The sequence below is a fragment of the Halichoerus grypus genome, chromosome 7 (genome assembly GCF_964656455.1).
Source record: "Halichoerus grypus chromosome 7, mHalGry1.hap1.1, whole genome shotgun sequence".
NCBI classification, from domain to species: domain Eukaryota; kingdom Metazoa; phylum Chordata; class Mammalia; order Carnivora; family Phocidae; genus Halichoerus; species Halichoerus grypus.
Genome location: NC_135718.1, coordinates 51178959 through 51204688, shown reverse-complemented (window position 1 = coordinate 51204688; position 25730 = coordinate 51178959). Strand labels below are relative to the sequence as shown.

General features: G+C 35.4%; 1 protein-coding gene and 1 non-coding gene across 5 annotated transcripts in view; one reads left to right on the top strand and one right to left on the bottom strand.

The window, feature by feature from the left end:
- ADK (adenosine kinase) overlaps positions 1 to 20108 on the top strand; it is a 507004-nt gene extending 486896 nt beyond the window's left edge. For all 4 annotated transcript variants that reach the window (XM_036073060.2, XM_036073061.2, XM_036073057.2 and 1 more), the window contains one exon: positions 19287 to 20108. In XM_036073060.2, the coding sequence (XP_035928953.1) occupies positions 19287 to 19411 (125 nt within the window). In that variant the 3' untranslated portion in view covers positions 19412 to 20108. The remainder of the gene's footprint in view (positions 1 to 19286) is intronic.
- On the bottom strand, positions 17233 to 17339 carry LOC118523470 (U6 spliceosomal RNA). The gene has a single exon (XR_004911121.1). It is a non-coding gene; the product is annotated as a U6 spliceosomal RNA (small nuclear RNA).
- Positions 20109 to 25730: the final 5622 nt, after the last annotated feature.

Genomic DNA, 25730 nt, shown 5'->3' with positions numbered 1-25730 from the left:
TCCATGTGTCTTATTCACCAGTGTATCCCCAGGACCCAACAGAGTGCCTGGCATAGAGTAAATACGCAGTAAATATTAGTTTTATGAATCAATCAATCAATCACATGGCCAGCTGCAAGCAAACTTGTACCCTACCATCAAATAAAAACCATTCTAGTCAATAGATCTAAGAAACTGTTTATTAAAGGATTTTGTCAGAAGGTGTGGAATGAGTCAGGAAATAGCAGAGTAGGCCATACGTTAGTATCAGGTCGCTTTTATTTAAAGTTAACCCATGCTAAAAAAATTTTTTTTTAATTTAAAAAAAGAGTAACCTGTGCTAACGTGTATGTAACTAATCCAGTGACAGAGAGACTGATCGTAGCTACCTTTTTCTTACTGTTACTTAAAATAGAGGTAAATATGGAGGGACGCCTGGTTGGCTCAGTCCATAGAGCATGTGACTCTTGATCTCAGGGTGGGTCATGAGTTTGAGCCCCATGTGACACATAGAGATTACTTCAAAAAAAATAGAGGTAAATATGGAGAGTATACATGTGTTAGGAAAGAAAGCAACATCTAATATCAATTTCCTAAGTATTTATAATACAAATAAGAAAACTAATTCTCAAGATCGTAAATCTGTAAATCAGTTCCTGCTAATAGGCAGTAGCATACAGGTCAGAGGCTTCACTCAAGATTTCACAGAATATATTGAAGTTATTCTGTAGATCTCTAAATTTGGTTTGCCAAAATGCCCAGTGAATGTCCAGTGCATCAAATAACAGCACTTCTGTCCTGTTCTACCTAGGATCTTTGCTGGTATTCCTCCACTGACAGGTGCGAGTGGAGTTAAAAGTAGATCCTCCCCAGAGAAAGCAATAAGAATCTCTAGTGAAGAGCACTTGACATGAACTGAGTCTGGGACAAAGCCCATGTTTCATTGTCCACACAGTTTCCTCAGCTTTAAGCCACAGAATTGTCCTTAACTGCCTAACTTTTCATCAGCACCCACATCAAATCACTATACCTGTTTTTTCTCTTTCCTATGCTTATTATCTATCACCTAGAACAGTGGTTCTCAAACTTGAGCATGCATCAGAATCACATGGAAGACTTGTTAAAAGACAATTGCTGGGCCCTATCTGGTTTCTGATTTGGTAGGTCTAGAGTGGGACTTAGGTGATCCAGAGACCACACTTTGAGAACCACTCCTAAAATATTGCACTAGATTCCAATTTGATCTCTCTGCCAACAGTCTCTTTCCTAGTTAAGTTCATACTTCACACTTCTGCTAGGATTATTTTTAAAGTATTTACATAGTTTTCTCTCCTAAAATTATAAAATTCTCAAAGACAAACACTATGTCTTATCCATCTTTGAATCATGATGGTAATGGTAGGCATTCGAAAGCTGTTGACTGATTGAATAAATCAAAAGATTTTTGATGGCATTCTGGGTTTTTACTTCTTTTCCATTTGCTTCTTATTATAAAACATTAAGTATAGGAGTGGTAGTAGCATGAGTCTAATAAATTGAGGATTAGACTAGTCAGAATTTTAGTATATATCTTATTCTCTAAAGCAGCTACATTTAATAAAACTACAGCCTTAAAAAAAAAAAAATACAGCCTTTAGGTTGCCCATTTCATGTGCCATGTGGCAGCATGTATCTGGTAACTATTGATCTAGAAGATATAGCAGACCAGTTTAAGAAAGCACATAAATCATCACTAAAGTGTAGATATCTAAGAAAGGTAGAAAACAAACAAAGAATTAAAAAATCAGATTGACCCAGAAAAGACTGAGAGCAAATTTTTTACAGGGAGAAGGATGGGGGAATATAGAATTCAGCACTGTTAGTTGCTGTAAAATATTATATCAGGTTTGCTTTAATTACATGGTAATGTCCCAAAGAACAAAGGTAAATTACATGATGATTTATGTTACTACTCCCACATTATCTCTTAATAACTATGTAATTAACTTATCACTACTATACAGTGTGTAGTTTGATATTACTCATGTATAAAGAACATTGATAACTTCAATGAATGAGCTGGGGTCGGGCAAGGGATGGAGACAGTAGGGAAATCATAGTATTGTAATATTCAGGAATTCAAATGATTCATTAGATCATTGACCCAGTCCTCAAGGATCTGAGCCAAAGCCTTAGAAAAGTACCAACGGATTCTGAGATGAACTATGTAGCTTTCTGAAGACAAAAAACATACAATAAATAAATTTACCGGACAGTGGACTAGATAAGTGAGTTTGGTATAATGCATATACTTTAAACAGTCCATTTTGTTTGAGGAGGTTTTTTTTTTTAAGTAAATATTAAGACTTTTTTTTTTTTTTAATGGAAAAACCATTCTTTCGGTCATATCATTTTACCAAAACTTCTTAAGTGTGTGACCCATGTGGTGAGGATGTGCAGCACCAGGAACTCTCATTTGTTGCTAATGGGAATGCAAAATGGTACAGCCACTTTGGAAAACAGTTTGGCAATTTCTTACAAAACACCCTCTTACCATACAACCCAGCAATCATACTCCTTGGTACATACCCAAATAAATTGAAAACTTATGTCCATGTTAAAATGGATGCACATGTTGATAACAGCCATAATCAATTTAATTGGCAAAACTTGGAAGCACGATGTCCTTCAGTAGGTGACTGGATAAACAAACTGTGGCACATCCACGCAATGGAATAGTATTCAACCCCAAAAAGAAGTGAGCTATCAAGCCATGAAAAGATAGAGAGGAAACTTAAACCCATAGTACTAGATTAAAGAGGCCAATCTAAAAAGGCTATATACTGTATGATTCCAACTACATGACATTCTAGGAAAGGCAAAACTATGGACACAGCCAAAATATCAGTGGTTGTCAAGAACTTGGGGTGGGGAGTAGAGACAGATAAATGGGTAGAGTACAGAAGGTTTTTTTTAAGGCAGCAAAACTATACTATATGATACTATAATGGTGGAAAACAGATCATTAAACATTTTTCAAGTCTTATAGAATGAACAACACAAAAAGTGAACTCTAATATAAACCATGGACTTTAGTTGTTAATAATGAATCAATATTGGGGTACCTGGGTGGCTCAGTCAGTTAAGCATCTGACTCTTGATTGCGGCTCAGGTCTCAGGTCGTGAGATCAAGCCCCGCGTGGGGCTCCGCACTGAGCATGGAGCCTGCTTAAGATTCTCTCTCCCTCTACCCCTCCCCCCGAAGCTTGCGGGCACTCACACTCTCTTTCTCTCTCAAAAAACAAACAACAAATGAATCAATATTGGCTCCTCAATTGTAACAAATGTACCACACCAATGCAAGATGTTAACAATAGGGGAAATTGAAGTATGGAGGGATGAGAGGGTATAAAGGAACTCTGTACATTCCATTTTCTGTAAACTTAAAAATGCTCCAAAAAATAGAGTTTATTAATTTTTTTTTAAACGCCAAAGTGAAAAAACTTTTCTTCCACCTATGTCATTTTATTAGTATCTTCAGTATATGTGTATGCCCTGTGTTTCCCAGCTTCCTCAGCTATGGTGTCCTATGGTGCTGAGTGTCTTATGGCCAGTGACCTCACAGTTTTTACCAAAAAGCTTGTTTTCATTGATATCACATAATAGCCACTCTATCCAAGTACAGTGATCCTTTCTGCTTAATTCTGTCAGGAATTTTCCCAGCAATCCCTTCTAGGGAAGCATTGGTCCTTGAATTTCCATTTCAAAAGATGCAGACTGATTTACTTGGCATATAGTTTCTATAGAGGAAGACTTCATTTGGGGAAGAAAGACTGAGCTAAAGTCTCCTCAGAAACTTTCTGAGATGTGCCCTCTCACACAGCCTGTTTCCCTAAGTGTAAGAATACAGGAAGTAGTAAAGACCTTTATGTCCTTGAGGAATCTTCTAAGAAGAGTGACCAATTTCATTGTGCTTATACTGATACTGACACTGATTTACTTTGTCGAAAGCTGTATTCCCAAGTGGCTATAATTATTAATGAACTCTAAAGGCATAAGTAGAAAACTGTTAGAACAAAACATCACTTAGCTGAAATTCTTGAATGAGTTATTCTTAACTGTTTATCTGAATAGTTAAATATCCCCATGTTATTGTTACTGGCTTTTTTTGGATTATAAAAGTAATATTGCTTATTGTAGAATATTTAGGAGATGAGCAAATAACATAAAAAATCATCTTTGAAATCTGGAAATGAGAATGTTGCTTTTTTAGACACACATAAAATTTTTGCCTTTTTATTATTTTGAATAAAAAGGTTTCTAAAGTGGGGGCACCTGGGTGGCTCAATCAAATAAGCGTCTGACTCTTGATTTCAGCTCGGGTCATGATCCTCAGGCTCATGAGATTGAGCCTCTCATCAGGCTCCATCCTGAGTGTGGAGCCTGCTTAAGATTCTCTCTCTCTCTGCTCCCTCCACCCCCACCCCTCGCTCATGCACATTCTCTTTCTCTCAAAAAAAAAAAAAGTTTCTAAAGTGTATTGCATGGATCTTAAAAAGACTAAAAATGGAAGGAAACACATGTAGGATAGGTACAATAGCACTCTATACTATCTTTGCAATTCTTCTGAAAATCTAAAATTATTTCCAAATAAAATGTTTAAAAACAACTGGAACAGGATGGATTAATACTTAAGGCATGGTAGTGGAACAAAAATGTAACTTTTTGGAAAAAACAATGGTTGATCTCTACCAATCATCATACTCAAAGAATTTCCAGATGGAATAAAAAGTTAAATGACCACAAATGAACTGAAAGAAAGGGTAGTCTAATATTTATCTGATCTCATGGTGTGGAAGACCTTTCTCAGCCTAAATTCAGTGGAAAATTTATTAACAAAAGGTTAATCTATCTGTATCACAATAAAAATAAAAGACAAATGACTAAGGAAAAGTATTTGCAACATATATAGTAGACAAACTGGGAATGTCTCTTAAAAATCAATAAAAGAAGAGAAGTATTCCAACAGAAAAATGGGTAAAAGTTGTCTTCAGTTTATAAAAAGAAATACAAATGGCTAGTAGGCATATAAACAAAAATGTTTTCAATATCCCTAATAACAAATAACTAAATTAAGACAAGATTCTGCCTTTAACTCTTCAAATTATCAAACAGAATTTTTTAATAGCAAGAATGCTATTGGGAGTGTACACTAATAAGATCTTTTTGAAAAGAAATTTGGCAATAAGTATGTAAAGCCTGAAAAAATATTAATTACCCTTAAAGAAATTTATCCTAAGGAAATTAAAAATGTGCACAATGATTAATGCTGTAAGAATTTTATAAAGATATTCATCACAGTGTTACTTATAATAAAAAAAATAGAAATAACCTAAATATCCAATACTAGGATTAAGTAAATTATGCTATATCCACATTTTTTTTTAAAGATTTTGTTTATTTATGTGACAGAGAGAGACACAGCGAGAGAGGGAACACAAGCAGGGGCAGAGGGAGAAGCAGGCTTCCCGCTGAACAGAGAGCCCCATGCTTAGCTCAATCCCAGGACCTGGGACCATGACCTGAGCCAAAGGCAGACACTTAACGACTGAGCCACCCAGGCACTCCTGCTATATCCACATTTAAAAAGCATGGCCTCTAGGAATATTTAAAAATATGGGAAAATAATATACTTTTTATTGCAGAAATAATAAAATAAGTAGAAAATACAGCAGTACAAAAAGGATATATACATATATAGTAGAAGTAATAGATACAATGAAAAGTAAACATTGGTCCTACCCCAATCCTCTAAGTCCCCTCCTCGAGGCAGCTTTCTTTGCTAGTTTTATTAAATCCATCCAGAAATATCCTGCACATGTATAAGTTTGTGTATGTATTAATATCCCAGTTTTTATCAAATGAGAATACTATATACTGTGCTTACTGTTTTTTACCCTTGGTCTTTCATTTACTCATATCTTGGACATTGCTTCATAGCAGCACATAGAGATCTACCTCATTCTGGCTAACTGCTTTATATTATTCCACTCCATGGATTTAGCCACTCCCCTCTTCAAATTGATGGGTTTTTTAACATAAATCATACAGTGTTTTTAAGAAGAAATATGGTTGATACTACCTTTGCCAAGTGATCAAACTTAACATCATCAAGGATGGAACAAACCCACACCATGTACCCCCAGTGAAATACTCTAAGAAGGACACAGCATCATTTCTGTGATACCCCTTCCAAACTTGTTAAACCTGAATCTAATCATGAAGAAACATTAGACAACCCAAATTGAGGGATATTAAGCAAAACAACTTAGCTGGACTCTTAAAAAATGCCAGTTTTCAACTACTGAATGGGAGGGGGTACTTTTTTAGATTAAAAGAGACTAAAGGAACATGGTAACTAAATGGAACTGTGATCCTGGATTAGATTTTGAAGCAGGAAAAAAAATCTATAAAGGATATTACTGTGACAAGCAAGGATACTTTAATATGTTCTGTATATTAGATATAGTATAGTATTAATATTAAGTTGGTCTTTTTTATTACAAACAATGCTGCAGTGAGTGTCCTTGTATATATGCCTTTGTACACATATATGCATAAATGTAGCTTAGAGGTCATTTCCAATTCTTAGAAGAATTGCTGAGCTTGAAGCCTTTGTGTACTTACAGGTTTTTGGTTTTGCTTTTTTAAGTTTATTTATTTAGGTAATCTGTACATCCGGTGTGGGGCTCAAATTTACGACCCCAAGATCAAAAGTCGCATGCTCTTCTGACTGAGCCAGCCAGGCACCCCTGTACACTTCCAGTTTGGGTAGATATTGCCTAAGTGCCCTTCAAAAATAGTGCTAACTTACACTCCAGTATATAATTATGTTCACTCTCTTTCATAATACAGTGTATTAACTATTTTTATCTTTACTAATCTCTTAAGTGAAAAATGGTATTACATTGTTTAGGTAATATATATTAAGTGAAAAAGGGCTATATGACAATACCTATAGTATGATACCGAGATACATATGTGTGATTAATATTAATTAGATATTAATATCCAGAAAACAAATTTGATTTGTTTTTTCCCTTCTCTGTAAGGTATCTTTGGAGAAACAGGAGTTTTCATTTCAGCATAGTTGAATATTTTAGTATTTTATTTTAGAGTTAGTTTGTGCTTTTTGTGTCTTATTTAAGAATCCTTCTTACCTCTACAACATTAGTATATTCTTTATTTTCTTCTAAAAGTCCTACAGTTTTGCCATTCACATTTAATTCCTTGATACATCTGGATTTTTTTAATATGGAATAAGGTAATTTTATTTTTCCAAATCAAAAATTAGTTGCCTAAACATTGTTTTCTAATAAACTATCCTTTCACCATGTATTCATAATGCTAATTCCACTGAAGCTTAAGTTTCCACATTTGCATAGGCCCATTTCAGAACGATCTTTTCTTTTCCTTTGTACTATTTATCTATACCTATGACAATACCACACTGTACACTGTATTTATTATTATAGTTCTATAATAAGTGTTGGATCTGGTCTTTCCTACCTTGTTTTTCTTCAGTAGGAATGTTTGGCTATTCTTGATGCTTTGTTTTTCATACAGATTTTAGGATCAACTTGTCAGTTCCCTAAAAACTTGTTGAGACTTTGATTTTGTATTCATGAATCTTCTTATCCAAGAACCTGGTATATCTCTCTATTTATTTAGGTCCTTTATAATGTTGCTTGATAAGGATTTATAATTTTCTTCATTAGAGACTGGCATAATTTATGTTGCTTTTGTATCTTTTTTTCAAGTTTCTTTTGTTTTCTGATATATATATATGAATAGTTGCTGATATATATATGAATAATTGATTTTTGTATAGTTTTCTTATAACTAGCAATCTTTCCAAAGTCCCTTAAGTCCAGCAATTTATAGATTATTTGGGGTTTTCTTTTTTCTTTTCTTTTTAGATTTATTTATTTATTTGAGAATGGGGGAGGGGCAGAGGGAGAGAGAGAATCTCAAGAAGACTTCGCGCTGAGCCCAGAGCACAACGTGGGGCTCAGTCCCACGACCCCGAAATCATGACCCGAGCTGAAATCAATAGTCTGGACGCTTAACCGACTGAGCCACCCAGGCGCCCATATTTGGGGTTTTCTATATACAATCCTCTCAACTGAAAATAACAACAAATTTATTTCATTTTTTACACTTTTTAATTTTTTTTCTTAGTCTTATTGCTCTTGCTAGGATCCCCATGTTATATTAAATAGCACTGATTTTTCTTTATAATGGAACTATATGTGTTTTATTTACTTCTTAATTCTACTGTTTTACTATTTTTTCCTACTTTTTCTACATTTATTGGTTATTACTTTTACAATCAAGAAAAAAAAATTTTCCCTTGCTTTCTTGAACTAAATAGGCTCTAAGTGAAGTTCTAAGGGGCAGTCATTGAAAGTGTAATATACATGACCATGGAAGCTGCTATTGCTTCAAGTCTTGTACCAGAGGTATTACTCTATTTCACATTGTTAGTTTCCTCTGACCTTTAAATTATATGGCTTAAAAACTACTTCAAACACATATACATTTGTCTATATTGTCAGGTAAACAAATATATAAGAATTAAATTTAGCATAAAATGTGATTTTTAAAGAAAATTACATATATTCTAAAAATGCTTTTCAAGTGTTTTTCTCTCCATATACATATTATGGTCTGTTTTTTTTTTTTTTTTAAGATTTTATTTATTTATTTGAGAGAGAGAGAATGAGAGACAGAGAGCATGAGAGGGAGGAGGGTCAGAGGGAGAAGCAGACTCCCTGCCGAGCAGGGAGCCCGATGCGGGACTCGATCCAGGGACTCCAGGATCATGACCTGAGCCGAAGGCAGTCGCTTAACCAACTGAGCCACCCAGGCGCCCCATATTATGGTCTGTTATGGTCTGTATATTAAAAGGCTTTGGGGACTATATAAGAAATAAAGAGATAATCACTGATATGTACTTATGCAGTATCGTTGGAGAAGCAATTTGAGATAATACAAGATGCTAACACTTGTAAAAGGTGAATTATTAAATTTCATTCTTCCATTGTGTTCAGAAAAGATGCATGATATGATTTTGATCTTTTTGTATTTATTGAGACTTGTTTTGTGGCCTAACATGTGATCTATTCTGGAGAATGTTCCATGTGTGCTTGAAAAGAATGTGTATTCCGCTGTTTTTGGATGGAATGTTCTGTATATATGTTATGTCCATCTGGTCCTGTGTGTCATTCAAAGCCACTGTTTCCTTGTTGATTTTTCTGTCTGGATGATCTATCCATTGATGTCAGTGGGATGTTAAAGTCCCCTACTGTTGCTGTATTACTCATAACTTTCTTCCTTTGTGTCTATTAATAGTTGCTTTATATATTTAGGTGCTCCTGTGTGCCTGTGTTGGGTGCATAGCTATTTACGATTGTTAAATCTTCTTGTTGAATTGTTGAATTGTTATTATCTTCTTGTTGAATTGTTGAATTGTGTCCTTTATGTAGACAGAGAAAGCTCTGTTGTTTTAAAGTCTATTTTGCCCAGGGGCACCTGGGTGGCTCAGTCCGTTGAGTGTCTGACTCTTGATCTCAATTCAGGTCTTGATCTCAGGGTCATGAGTTCAAGCCTCACCTTGAGCTCCATGCTGGGCACTGACCCTACTTAAAAGACAAATAAATAAATAATGTCTATTTTGTCCAATGTAAGTATTGCTACCCCAGCTTTCTTTTTGCTTCCATTTGCACGGTAAATATATTTCCATCCTTTCACTCCCAATCTGCATGTGTTTTTAGGTCTGAAGTGAGTCTCTTATCAGCAACATATACATAGGTCTTATTTTTTCATCCATTCAGTCACCCTGTCTAGATTAGAGCATTTAGTCCACTTACATTTAAAGTAATTATTGGTAAGTATGTACTTTTTGCCATTTTGTTACTTGTTTTCTGGTTGTTTTTCTAGTTCCTCTCTGTTCCTTTCTTCTTTTCTTGCTCTCTTTCCTTGTAGTTTGATGGCTTTTTTTAGTGTTATGTTTGGATTCCTTCCTGTTTATTTATCTTTTCTTTATTAGACACAAGAAAAAATCTGGAAAGAACACAGATATATGGAGGCTAAATAACATGCTACTAAACAATGAATGGGTCAACCAAGAAATCAAAGAGGAAATAAAAAAATACATGGTACAGGGGCGCCTGGGTGGCTCAGTCAGTTAAGCACGTCTGCCTTCGGCTCAGGTCATGATCCCAGGGTCCTGGGATCAAGCCCCGCATCGGGCTCTCTGCTCAGCAGGGAGCCTGCTTTTCCCTCTCCCTCTGCCTGCTGCTCCCCCTGCTTGTGTTCTCTCTCTCTCTCTCTCTCTCTGTCAAATAAATAAATAAAATATTTAAAAAAAAAAATACATGGTACAAATGAAAATGAAAACAAAATGATCCAAAATCTTTGGTATGCAGCAAAAGCTGTTTTAAGAGGGAAGATTATAGCAATACAGGCCTACCTCAAGAACCAAGAAAAGAAAAATCTCAAATAAACAACCTAACCTTATACCTAAAGAAACTAGAAAAGCCAGCAGAAGGAAGGAAATAATAAAGATTAGAGCAGAAATAAATGAAACAGAAACTTAAAAAACAATAGAACAGATCAATGAAATCAGAAGCTTGTTCTTTGAAAAGATCAACAAAATTGATAAGACTCATCAAGAAAAAAGAAAGAGGACTCACATAAATAAAATCGGAAATGAAGGAGAAACAACAACCAACACCACAGAAATACAAAGGTTTATAAGAATATTATGAAAACTTATATGCCAATTGGACAGCCTAGAAGAAATGGATAAATTACTGGAAATGTATAACTTTCCAAAACTGAATCAGGAAGAAATCAAAAATTTGAACAGACCTATTACTAGCAATGAAATTGAATCAGTAAGCAAAACAAACAATAACAAAAAAAAAAAAAAAAACCTTAATTCTTCCAAGTTCATAAAATCTGTGTGGCATGGTTTTCCTATTTTATGACAACCAGAAAAGCTAAGTCATTCTTTTTGTTGTGAATGTTGAATGAAAAATGATAGAGTCTACTGGGCTTTTAGTTCCACCCACCATGAAAACTATTGGTGAAGGAACTATGGGAAAGAAAAAATTGACTTACAGACTTTGTTCATTTCTTTCTAAAATATCCCTAGCTCTTAAGTGTCTCGATTAAGGCTTTCATACCTACTGACAATATTTCTCACTTTTCTTTAAATGACACTGAGGAAATTCTAGGTATTATATCTCTAATATGGTAACTACATAAAATAGACAAATTGAGTCAGGAAATTATATTGCCTTTTGCCCACACCAGCCATCCCACCTCTATGTGCTTTGAGGAAACTAGCCTAGCACCCCCTCTCTGCGCAGTTTAAATGCATGTTTCCGGTCTCATCTCAGATAATGCATTCAGTTATGCTAAAATCGGTCAGTCTCCTTAACATTGGTAAAAGAAAAATCCAAATGAAAGTAACCAGAAGGTAAGAAGCTGTACTAATTGCTAGTGGACAGAGGTTTATTCTGATAGCTCTGGATCTGTGATTGTTCCAAGATTCAGAGCCAGCCAACGCTAGCCCTAGGAACCAAATTCATTGTCAATGAGAAGTCTTCACCCACTGTATGCCTCAACAGCTTGAGACCTAAGATCCATGACATGACCCAAATTTCAGAAGAGTCAGAGAGGCTGTGGGAATAAGCCTATCGGTAGAAGGATTAGAAAGGAGTTCTACAGATACCGGAGAGGAGGAACCAAAGTAGAAAGGCACAACTGGCTCAGCGTATGAGTTCCTGATTGGAAACCTGTTCTGATGTTTCTTGTTCTCTAATGTTATGCCTCCTGTTTTTGTTTTCTTGACCATGTTGGAAGGCATATATGCAGAACCTTACCCTTCGTTTTCAAGATAATGTACTGATGAGGACCATAAGAACCAGGAAAAAAGCACCAACAAAAAGGGTTCCTGGGCGACTTTTTCATGTTGAGCACACATGCCAAGTCAGTCATGTAAGATTTTTCTTGTTGAATTCCTGATAGGCCCAAAATCTTTACTAAAAGAGAGCAAACTTCTTTTTTGATATATATCTGCAAGCCATATTTATCTGTTATAGTGTGTGCCAACCATACTCTTTAAAATTCACCACATTCAGTGAATAAGATATGAATAATCACTTTGTTTCCTTGCTGAATAGTATTTGTATATATTAATAGCATATTGCTATTGTTGATATTTTTCCCTACCTAAAAAAATACTTTATTAGAATAAAATCCCCAAAATGCAAATAACTTTTAAAAATAGAGGAAGACCAAAAATCCTTTAGAAGAATAAGTGAAAGATAAGAACAAACCAGAGATTTGTTCTTTAGACGTATAAAATGTTCAGCCTCACTCATAATAAGAGAAATGCAAATTAAAATGACATTGAGATATCATTTCTAACCCATTGGCAAAATCAAAGTACACTCTGTTGGTGAGGTTGTGGGGAAACAAGCACTCTTACTTAAACATTACTAGTGGAAATACAAAGTCATTCAACTTCTATGAAAGGGGATTTGGCAGTATCTAACAAAACTACTTATGTATCTACTCTTCAACCCAAAAATTCTACTTCTAGAAATTTATCCTGAAGATAAATCACCCCTCAACAACACAAAGATATATATGCAAAAGGTTATCCATTGTGGCATTCTTTGTGACTGCAAAGCATTGGAAACTATATCCAGGTAATCAAAATGAACATCACCGGTGACTAGCAACTGGACATAATGTGCCTCTAAATGTGATACCCTGAGAAGGACACAACATAATTTTTCTAGTATTCTGGCCAGAAATGCATAATCTGAATTAAATCATGAGGAAATACCAGTCAAACCCAAAATGAGAATCACTCTGCTAGATAGGAGGTAGGGGAAGACTGTATGCCTCAAAAATGTCCCCGTCACAGGGTCCCCTGGGTGGCTCAGTCGGTTAAGCGTCTGCCTTCGGCTCAGGTCATGATCCCAGGGTCCTGGGATCGAGTCCCGCATCGGGCTCCCTCCTCAGCGGGAGCCTGCTTCTCCTTCTGCCTCTGCCTCTCTCTCTCTCTCTCTCTGACTCTCATGAATAAATAAATAAAACATTAAAAAAAAAAAAAAACACATTATTTGGGAGTGCCTGTCTGGCTCAGGCAGTAGCGCATGCGACTCTTGATCTCAGGATTGTGAGTTCAAATCCCCATGTTGGGTGTAGAGATTACTTAAAAATAAAAACATCTTTAACAACAACAACAACAAAAGAACATTATTGGATCATTGACAAAACTGGGATATGGAGAGTAAAATTAGATAACGGTATTCTAACAGTGTTACTGAAGTTAATAACTGTGGTTATATAAGAGAATAATTCTCAGGAAACACCAATGTATTTAAAGGTAAAGAAGCATGATAAATGCAAATACAGCAAAAACCTGTATAAAGAGAAAGTATATGTGCACAAAAGGAGTAAAATGTTAACAAGTGCATCTGGGTAAAGGATATGTGGATGTTTTTCACATTATTTTTATTCTTGCAACTTTTCTGTGAATTTGAAATTATTTCCAAATAAAGCATTTTATTCAAAATACATTTTGGTCAGCTAATAATTAAAAATTCTAACTTAAAAAATTACATTGGGAAACATTGCAGTAAGTCAAATAAGCCAGACACAAAAGGACAAATATTGTGTGATCCTACTCATATGAGGTACCTAGAATAGGCAAATTCATAGAGACAGAAAGTAGAGTAGCAGTTGCCAGAGGCCAGAAGTATGGCGGAATTAGAGAGTTACTGTTTAAAGATTATAGAGTTTCTGTTGAAGTGATGAAAAAGTTCTGGAAATTGATAAAAGTGACAATTACACAACTTTGCAAAATGATCTTAATGCCATGAATTGCACACTTAAAAATGGTTAAAATGGTAAACTAGGTTATATATATCTTTTACACAATAAAAAATTATCTTAGAATGTTTATTCATGTTATAATAGGATTCCCTATGATTCTTAACATATAAACTCCCTTTGTTTAAACCATTTTACACAACCTTTAAGATTCACATCAGCTACTATATGAAGGTTCCACTTACAATCAATTATATAACATCTGTAGTTTGTCTCAGCTGGGTTTTCAAAATAGATTATTGAAAACTGTTATTCACCTGGGGCAAAGGTCTTAGCTTTTTCCTGCATTCAGGCTTTCCAGTTGTCAACGCAAATGTCTCTTCAGAGCACTTCACTTCAGACATCAACTAGCTCTTCTCTTAGAAAGAGGATGCTGGTACTTATGCTTCACAAAAATATTTCATAAACGTAAGCTTTTCTTTTTCTCACAAAGATCATACCAGAAGGAATGAGGAAAACAGATGTTGCATGTAAGGCTTCCCATAGACGTGTTTCCATTGTAAGCTGATCTGACTCTGAATTTGGTGTGTGCTTCATTCACTGTGTGGGCTGAGCATTTTAGTCTCACAGTTTGGCTGAAAGTTAACGTTGACCTTTGACTGTTACCTGAAAACTCAAATGATAAAATACTCTTACTAAACCTCTTGAGGGAGTGATTTCACATTCTAAGCAAATGTCTTCAAAATATATCACTCCATTAACCAAATTAATTTTATTCTTTGGTTGGGAATACTTATTTTACTAGATACAGAGCATTCCCCAAATCTGACAGGGAAAAAGCTTGTGTGGTCAGAGCGGTAGAGAAGAAAGGACATAAATCTCTTAAAATGCTCTCTACAGGTCATTATACACAGCTTCTCAATTAATCTTCACCCCCAGCAGGCTGCCAGGGCCTAGGGAACAGCCTGGAAGCCTGGCTACAGAACAGTTTCTCATTATCTGTTCTTCTGAGTATTTGAGTACTGCTAAGCAGCTCATGTTTTCCCTAGAGGGAAAGTAGCCCCAGATTCTTCTGTTCTTGACCTGTCTTATTTGTAACTATAACACTTTCTCCCTTTTTTCTTCTTTTATAGTTTTATTTTAGTGTAACTGATATACAATAAACTGCACATATTTAAAGGGTATAATTTTGCAAATGTTAACATAACATACATCCATGAAACCATCACTGTAGACATATCCACTACTCCCATGCTCTTTTGTAATCCTGGCTTCCTTCCTCTTCTCATCCACATTTGGATCATTTCCAGTTTGGGGCTTTTATAAATAAAGCTGCTGTGAACATTCACTACAAATCTTTGGTGTGAATATATGCTTTCATTTACCTTGAGTTAAATGCCTAGAAATAGAATGACTAGGTCATATGGTAAATGTATGTTTGACTTTTTAAGACACTGACATATGGTTTTCAAAGTGGTATTAATAATTTTATATTCCCACTATCAATATATGAGAGTTCCAAATGACCCAAACCCTTGTCAACACTTGTTATGGTCAGTCTTTTTAATTTTAGCCATTCTAGTGGGTTGACAGTAGTATTTAATTGTGGTTTTTAATTTGCATTTCTCTAATGAGTAATGGTGTTGAACATCTTTTCCTGAGCTTATTTGGCATTTGTTTATCTTCTTTGCTAAAATGTTAATTCAATTCTTTTGAACCCATTTTTTATTGGGTTGTTTCTTATTACAGAGTTGTAGAAGTATTTAATTTGGCAAAGTCCAGTTATTTTTTCCTATGTAAAAGTTTGTACTTTTTATGTCTTTCTTAAGAGATTTTTTGGCAAATTCAAAATCACTAAGATTTTCTATGTTTCCTTCTCAGAGTTTTATAGTTTTAGCTCTTACATTTAGATCTGTGATCCATTTCAAGTTAATTTCTGTAGGTGATGTGAGGTAGGTAAGGGTTAAAGTGGTTTGTTTGTTTTTTTTTTTTAAATATGCCATCCAGCTGTTCTAAGACCATTTGTTTAAAAAATTTTCTTTTCTCCACTGGATTGCTTTGATACTTTTGTCAAAAATCAATTGATGTTATAGAAGTAGGTTTATTTCTGGACTCTTTGTGCAGTTGCATTGATCTGTTTTTCTTTATGCCAGTAGCATAGTGTCTTGATTATTTTAGTTCTATAATAAGTTTTAACTCAGGTAGTCTTGTTTTTAAAGATGTGTTTGACTAATCTTAGTCTTTTGCATATCCACATAAATATTGGAATCAGTTTTTCAGTTTCTATAAGAAAAGCCTGCTGGAGGGATGCCTAGATGGCTTAGTTGGTTAAGCATCTGCCTTCGGCTCAGGTCATGATATTGGGGTCCTGGGATTAAGTCCCACATCGGGCTCCCTGCTCAACTGGAAGCCTGCTTCTCCCTCTGCCTGCCACTCTCCCTGTTTGTGTTTCTCTCTCTCTCTCTCTGACAAATAAATAAAATCTTTTATTTTTTTATTTATTATTTTTTAAAGATTTTATTTATTTATTTGACAGAGAGAGAGCACAAGTAGGCAGAGTGGTAGACAGAGGGAGAAGGAGAAGCAGGCTCCCTGCTGAGCAGGGAGCCCGATGCGGGGCTCGATCCCAGGACCCTGGGATCATGACCTGAGCCGAAGGCAGACGCTTAACGACTGAGCCACCCAGGCACCCCAATAAATAAAATCTTTTAAAAAAAGAAAAGCCTGCTGGAATTTTCCACAGAAAATTTTCTTAGAGCTGTTGACAATATTGAATCTCCTGACCCGTGAACACTTTCTATCTCTCCATTTTTGTAGGTTTCTTTTACTACTATTTTTGGCATTGTTTTGTCATTTTTCAGTGTGCAGGTCTTATACTTTTATCAGTTACTACACATATTTCATGGTATGGTGAAAGCTATTTTTAATATCAATTTCTAACTGTTGGTGGTACATACAGTTGCTATATATACACACAGTATGGTGTGTATATAGTATGGAAATTCAATTGATTTTTGTGTAGTGATCTTGTATCCTGCAACTTTACTAAAGTCACTTCCTAGTTCTAGTAACTTTTTTCTAGATTCCATAGGCTATTTTACAAAGACCAATAATTTCTCAATCTGAGATTATAGACATTGTAAGATTTTTAGCAGCATCCCTCATTCTACTCACTAAATGCCAGTAGCACCCTCTGCCCCAGTTGTGAAAACCAAAAATTGCCAGACATTGCCAAATGTCCTGATGATGTGGGGGCAGAGCAAAATTATCCACTATTGAGAACCATAGGCTTAGACAATCATACCATCTGCAAATAAAGACAGTTTTACTTCTTTTTCCTTCTTGATGCCTTTTTTTAAAAATGTGAAACATTCCACGAATTTGCTTATCATCTTTGTGCAAGGGCCATGCTAATCTTCTCTGTATTATTCCAATTTTAGTATATGTGCTGCCAAAGTTAGCACTTGATACCTTTTATTTATTTCTTTTGTTTGCCTTATTGCACTGGCTAAAGTGTCCAGTACAGTGTTTAAGAACAAACATTTTTGTCTTGTTCTTGATCTTAAGGGGAAAACATTCCATCATCCACCATTAATAATTTTAACTGTAAATTTTTTAAGTGCCCTTTTTCAAGGTGAGCAAGTTCCCTTCTATTCCTAGGTTGCTTAAAGTTGTTATTAGAAATGTATGTTGGATTTTGCTAAATGCTTTTTCTTCTTGCATTAGGTGATCCTATAGTTTTGTTAGTTATGCTAAATTATATTGACTAATTTTTGAATGTTAAACCAACCTTGCATTCCTAGGTGGGTTTATAATAATAAATTATTATATTTTTAAATATACTATTGGATTTGATTTGCTAAGATTTTCTTTAAAATATTTGCATCTTGGGGTGCCTGGGTGGCTCAGTCGTTAAGCATCTGCCTTCGGCTCAGGTCATGATCCCAGGGTCCTGGGATCGAGCCCCGCATCGGGCTCCTTGCTCCACAGGAAGCCTGCTTCTCCCTCTCCCACTCCCCTTGCTTGTGTTCCCTCTCTCACTGTGTCTCTCTCTGTCAAAAAATAAATAAAATCTTTAAAATAAAATAAAATATTTGCATCTTTTTTTATTTTGGTGTCAGAGTAATGCTGGCCTCAAGGAATAAGTTAAGAAGTATTTTCAGTTTTCAGCTTTCTGAAGAGGTTATTGTATAGGACTAATATTATTTTTACTTCTTAAATATTTGGTAGAATTCACCAGTGACATCACCTGGGCCTGGAATTGTCTTTATGGGAAGCTTTTTAACTGTAAAATCAATATATTTAATAGGTGCAAAGCTAATCAGGTTATCTATGTCTTCCTGAGCTTGAGCTTTGATAGTTTGTGTCTTTCCAGGAATTTGTCCAATTCATCAACTTGTCAAATCTATTGGCACACAGTTGGTAATGTTCCTTTATTATTCTCTTAGTGTATGTAGATTCTATAGTGACATCATCTCTCTTATTCCCAATACTGATAATGTATGTCTTCTCTCTCTTATTTGCTGATCATTCTGCCTACGTGTTTAATTTTGTCCTACTTAGACTCCCAAATCCATCTCCTCAACTCAGTGAGACTGTTGAGCTCTGCCTAGGTTGTCGCTCCTTGTGTTGTAGCCTAGTAACTCTCTCTAGGTGGTAAGCTAGAGCAGTTTTACAGTTTATCCCATTTGTTTCCCTTCTTCCATGGATCTTCTACAGTATTTGAAAAACCTTGTTTCATTTACTTTGTCTTTGAGTTGTTTCTGGAGAAAGCGTAGCGTGGTTCCTTTTATTTCATCTTGGTCAGAAACAGAAGTCCTCAACACTACTTTCTACTTTATCACATTTATTTTAATGTCAAGCTGGTCCATGATGTTTGACTATAGAAATCACTTCACTGTTGCTTCTTGGAGTAAAAGGGAGATGTAAGGTCCTTTGTAACTCTTCAGCTCTTAAATCTGTACTTGGAGAGACATCCAGATGATAGAATTTTGTCCAAAAGCAATGTGCTAGGAATAACAACATGTAAGGAACCCAGACAGATAGAGAGGGATAACTAATACCTTCTCGGCTGTAAAAACCCAAGGTAATATTATTTGGCCAGTACTTCTTACTCACAACCTCTTAATCTCAAAACTAAAGGAAAGCATGATAATGCTTTAGGCATACAAAGTCTAGAATGACTTGATGGTGAGTCGTCATGTCCCAACTTGAGCTCTTTAAAAGAAATATCGAGGGAAGCTCATGATGTTTGGAGGAAGAACTCTCTAACACTTGAGGTTTAACACTTAACTATCAACACTGAAGAAAGGGATAGATACATAGACTAATTTTTGGCCTGACCCAAAATGACCTTTCTCATGCTGTTATAATAGCAATACTCATGTTCTTCCCTTTTGTCTGTGTTCCAGGTTTTCTGTCTCAACTGGTCTCTGACAAGCCCCTGACTGAATGCATCCGTGCTGGTCACTATGCTGCAAGCGTCATAATTAGGCGGACTGGCTGCACTTTTCCTGAGAAGCCAGACTTCCACTGATAGAAAAGCAGGAAACCCAAGCCCAGGAGAATAGACACTGCCCTGATTGCTTCCTGGGAATTCCCGTATTAATAAAGAAGAAAATTATCTGCCATCTTTTCCTACTATAATAATATTCATTCTTAATTTAGGGAATACAGTAATGCTCAGTAGAATCTTTATTCTCTCAACAACCTAAAAAAATAATGTCAATTTCCATAGTTTGATAGTGCCACTTAAATGTTGATTAAACAGGAATATAACATTTCAATGGAAATTTTTATTTCATTTCCAATTACTTTGTAAATTCATGTGTATTTAGCAAATTGATCAGTTTTTACATTTCTGCTTTGAATGCAGATGCAATTTAATATAATAGATTTTTAAACAGGAATTAATTCTAACACATCAATCTTCAGCTTTTTATACAAGTATATTTAATTTAGGAGTGTGTGTATGTATATATGTACGTGTGTATATGCATACATACATATATGTGTACCACATATATAAATGATAAACGGTCAAATAAGGTACAGAAATATATATCTTGCCAAGTTATGCCAAATAATCTCTTTAGCACATACTCAAACATGTAATAAACTTTGGATAATTAAATAATTTGCCAAATTATGTAATATTACAGTATTCAAATTATAATCTTAAATTTACCTATGATACTCTGTGATTTGATACAAATAAAAACATCATATGGGAATTTTTTCTGTCTTTGCTCTGTGCTCAATAAACTAAGGAAGTAAGATCATTATTTAATATTAGGCCCCAAAATGATATCTAATTCATTGATGGTGATAGAAAGAACAACATAATACATTGAAAAATAAATTAGCATTTGAGACCAGTAAGTCACTGTTTTAAGGAAAATGGAATTGCATAATAGAACCTCTGGAGTCAGACTTAATTACCTTTATATAACCTTGTGCAAATTACTCAGCCTCTTTTTTTTTTTTAATTTTATTTATTTGACAGAGAGAGCACAAGTAGGAGGAGCAGCAGAGGGGGAGGGAGAAACATACTCCCCGCTGAGGAGGGAGCCCTACACGGGGCTCAATCCCAGGACCCTGAGATCATGACCCAAGCTGAAGGCAGACGCTTAACCATCTGAGCCACCCAGGCGCCCCTACTCAGCCTCTTTTATCTTCAATTTCCTTTCTATAAAATGGGATAATAACTCCATGTACAAGATCATTGAGATGATCTGAGAGAGAATATCAAGTATAAAATGCTTGCTACATGCCTAGTAAGTGTTTAATAAGTACCTGCTATTTTTATCACTATGATTATTATTGTTGAAGAAGAAAAAGGTGGGGCACCTGGATGGCTTAGTAGATTAAGCATCCGACTCTTGGTTTTGGCTCAGGATGGTGAGATCGAGCCCCAAGTGGACCCTGCATCAGGCTCCGTGTGCAGAGGCTGCTTGAGATTCTTCCCCCCGCCCAGTCTCCCTCTGCTCCTCCCCCCACTTACACATGCACTCTCTCTCTCTCTCTCTCTCTCTCAAATAAATAAATAAAATCTTTAAAAAAGAAAAAGGTAACATTTATAAAACTGAATTCAAACCATAGAGAAGTGTTCAAGTTTTTGTTTAGTTTATGTTTTGGAAAACTTTAAGGTATGCTATACTTGTTTGTCTTTTTCTTTTTTTAATTGAGATATAATTCATACAATTCATTGGGTTTTAGTGTGTTCACGAAACTGTATATCCATCACCATTTTTATCACCCCAAAAAGAAACACTGTATCTCCCGATTCACCACATTCCCCATCCCCTGGCAACAACTAATCTATTTTCTGTCTCTATAGATCTGCCTATTCTGAACATTCATAAGAATGAAGTCATAAAATATGTGTTCTTTTGTGTCTGGCTTCTTTCACTTAGCATCTTATAGCATATATCAGTACTTTCTTTTTTTATTTGCCAAATAATATTTTATTGTATAGATATACCAGATTCTGTTTATCCATTCATCAGTTGATGGACTTTTGGGTTGTTAGCACTTTTTTGGCTATTATGAATAGTGTTGCCATGAACATTCATGTACAAGTTTTTTGTGTGGATATGTTTTCAGTTCTTTGGTGTATATACCTAGGAGTGGAATTGCTGGGTGACATGGTAATCCAATGTTTAACTTTTTTAGAAACTCCAAACTTTTTCTAAAGAGACTACACCATTTTACATTCTCACCACAAGGTTTGAGGGTTCAATTTCTCCACACCAACCCCAGGGCTTGCTATTATCTCTCTGATTGTAGCCATTTTGGTGCATATGAAGGGATATTTCATTATGGTTTTGATTTGCATTTCCCCAATGACTAATGATACTGAGCATCTTTTTTATGTGCTTATTGACGATTTATATTTTTTCTTTGGAGAAAAGTCTATTCGTATCCCTTGCCCATTATTATTATTTTTATCTTTTTAAAGATTTCTTTATTTTAGGGGTTCCTGGTTGGCTCACTCAGTTAAGCATCTGCCTTCAGCTCAGGTCATGATCTCAGGGTCCTGGGATCGAGCCCCACATCGAGCTCTCTGCTCAGCGGCAAGTCTCCTTCTCCCTCTCTGTCTCCCTCTGTGATCACTCTTGCTCTCTCTCAAATAAATGAAAATCTTTAAAAAAAAGATTTATTTATTTTAGAGAGAGAGAGAGCAAGCATACAAGCTGGGGGAAGGGCAGAGGGAGAGAAAGAATCTTAAGCAGACTCTGCACTGAGCGTGGAGCCCCACACAGGGCTTAATTTCACAACCCCAAGATCATGACCTGAGCTGAAACTAAGAGTCAGACACTCAACCTACTGAGCCACCCAGGTGCCCCTGCTTTGCCCATTCTTAACTAAGTGATTTGTCCTTCCATTATTGAGTTCTGAGAGTTCTTTATATATTCTAGATATGTCTCATCAGGTATATGACTTACAAATTTGTTCTTCCATTCTCTGGGTTGGTTTTACTTTCTTGTTGGTGTCCCTTGAAGCACAAATGTTTTTAATTTGTATAAAGTCCAGGGCGCCTGGGTAGCTCAGTTGGTTAATTTGTATAAAGTCCAATTTGTCTATTTTTTCTTTTGTCATTTGTGCTTTTGGTTTCCTATCTAAGAAATCATTTGCCTAATCCAAGATCACAAGAGTAACACCTGTGTTTTCTTCTAAGAGTTTTATAGTTTTTGCTCTTAATATTTAAATCTTTGATCCATTTTAAGTTTATTCTTGTATATATGTGAGGTAGACAGTCTAAATTAATTCTCTTGCATGTGGATATCCCAGTTATCCCAGCACCTTATTGAAAAGACTATTTTCTCCATTATTGAATTGTCTAGGCACCCTTGTCAAAAATCAATTGGCCATAAATGTAGGGTTCAGGTTCTGGACTCTCAGTTCCATTCCATTGGTCTTTATGTCTATCCTTGTACCAGTCCAGACTGTTTCGATTATTGGAGCTTTGAGTAAGTTTTGAAATCAGGAAGTTAAGTCCTACAACTTTGTCTCTCAAGAACAATTAGTTTGAGCACTAGGGTATCTTTATCATATTAAAACTATTACAGAATGTCTTCCTCTTAAGTAAGTAGGAGGGGCACTGGTAAACATTTTCTACTTTTTCTGATGAGAAACTTTCCTATCCCAAGACTATTGATCAGGTACCACTCAGTACCTAGACTTCTGACAGTCACTCTCAGAAGGAGATTCCAAAGTATGCTATTTTGTAGCACTTACCATGCACAAAGATCACATAACTCTCTTGTAATAAAAAATAGTCATTGGGATATGTGTATTTTGTCCTTGAGTTTATGACGCGTTTTTTAGTTCTCTGTTTTGATAAAAGACAAAAGTAATGGCTGCCCAACAGAGTTGGTCTCAGAAACCTCACTCTGACTGGTTGTTACACATTCCCCACTATGGCCTCAGTTTTTGCATCTTAGAGTGAGGAATAGTTAACCTAGTTTCACTTTATAGCATCTTGGCTTAACAGATATTTGGGGGCAGGACATGCAGTACGGGAGAAGAATAATGAAGTTACCAAGAAGACATGAGCTCTAGCCCCAGGTTGGCTTCAAATACCTGTGTGACTCTCTTAGTCTATGTAATTCACCAGATATAGATACTTTAGTTGTGACATCTCTAACATAGAATTATATTATGGACCAGTGGTTTTAATAACGTTGCCTCCCTGTACTTGGGGAAAGGTGGTTCTTCACTGAATAGTGAGCCAGAAAGACAGGCCATTTATTTGTGAGTCACAGTTGGACAAATGAGGTAGGCATAGAAGACTGATAATTCAGGGGCAGGCATAGGTGATCTGGAGAATTAGAACATTGAGGTTGGCCAAGTCTCAGCAAATGATCAAGGTTTCCAGAAAACTGCTTCCATGTGATTGGAAAAGGTAGTACAAGCATTTGAAGACAAGCTGGGTGCTCGAGTATATAACAGAGTAGGGGAGAAAGGAAAAAAAAAAAGCAAGAGTAGGTATTGTGTTTTCTTACAGTTTTTCCATCTTCATGATGTGTCCCTTCAAAAACTGCTGTATTTCTCTGAAAAAATCAAAAAGTAAGACCTTTTTTTTTTTTTAGATCAGGGTGAGGGAAATACATTCTTTATCTTAACTAAAGTCCAAGCAACTTTTATTCTTACCAAAAGCTATTAAAAGCTAGTATTATTATTCTTACCAAATTTTGCAAAGCAAGCATTGTAATTTTTTATCCTTTTAAAACAAAGATGCCTAATGTAAAAACTGTTTTAGACATACAAAAGCCTACAAAGGAAGCATGTGTTTGGCTGGCAATCTAAAACTACCACCAGTGTTGAAATATAAAAATATGCACTTACTCATTTCTGTTACTACATCACCTTCAGAAAAAGTGTCCATTTAGTAATATTTCCATTAGATAAAATAGTTTTAAAATGTAAACATTTTTTTTAAGGATTCAGTAGTAGTTCTATGTTCTAGTCCCCAGCTCTGTATCTCCTTGGACAAGTTCTTGAACTACTCTGAGCCTTGGTTTTCTCAACTGTAAAATGAGGAAAACATATCCACCGCCAGTGAGAGAATGTTAAGAGAATGTATATGTAAAAACATTTTATAAATGGTTAAATAAACTTAAATATGAAGTAGTTTGATATTTTACAAAGTTACCAAAGCAACCCAGTGGGGAAAGGAAAGTCTTTTCAATAGACAATGCTGTAACAATTTGATATCTATATGAGAAAAAAGGAACCTTACCTCACACCACACATAAAAGTTTGAGATGGATCATGGCCATAATATAAAAGCCAAAACTATTATGCTTTTAGAAGACATACGAGAATATTTTCAGTTGGGGGTAGGCACAAGTTTCTTGGAGAGGGTTTTGAAAGCACTAGCCACAAAAGAAAAAATATTGATAAACTGAACTCCAAAAAATGTTTAACTTTTTATTCATCAAGACACCATTAAGAATATGAATAAACAAGCTACAGGCCAGGATAAAGTATTCACAACACATATATTTCAACAAAGAATTTATATTTAGAATAGATTAAAAACTCCTACAACTCAACAATGAAAAGACAGATGACCTTACAAAAGAAAATATTTGGCCAATAAGCACATGATAAAGTATTCAGTGTCATTAGTCGTAGAGAAATGAACATTAAAATTTCAATGAGTTAGCTCTGTACTAGAATGACTAAAATTTAAATGACAACACCAAATGTTAGAGAGGATGTGAAGCAACACATGTAAAATGGAACAACCATTTTGGAAAAAGGCCTGGAAGTTTCTTATAAAATTAAACACACCTATTCTTTCAGCCAGCCATTCCACTCTGGTATTTACCCAAGAGAAATGAAAGCATATGTCCACAAAAAGACTTGTATTAGACTATTTATAGCAGTTTTATTCACTGTTGCCAGAAACTGGAAACAGGGGAGTTGTCCAACAGCAGGAGAATAGATAAAAACTGGTATATTCAAACAATGGAATAATACTCTGCAAAAGAAAGAAATTAACTACTGATGAAACAACATGAATCAATCTCAAAAACATTTTACTGAGTGAAAGAAGCCAGACATGAAAGAGCACAAACTTTAAGATTCCATATAAAGTTCTAGAACAGGCAAAACCAACCTATAGTGAAAACATCAGACCAAGGATTGGCTTTGTGGGAGAGAGGAGAAGTGGAAACTGGGATGGGAGATGAGGGGACTTTCTAAACTGACAGTGATGTTTCATGTCATCACGGGGGATAAAAAGTGTATGCATTTGTCAAAACTTAGAGAATGTACTACTTAAGTTCCATGATTATTTAATCATACACACAAAGAACCCTAAGCAAATAATGAACTCTAGTTAA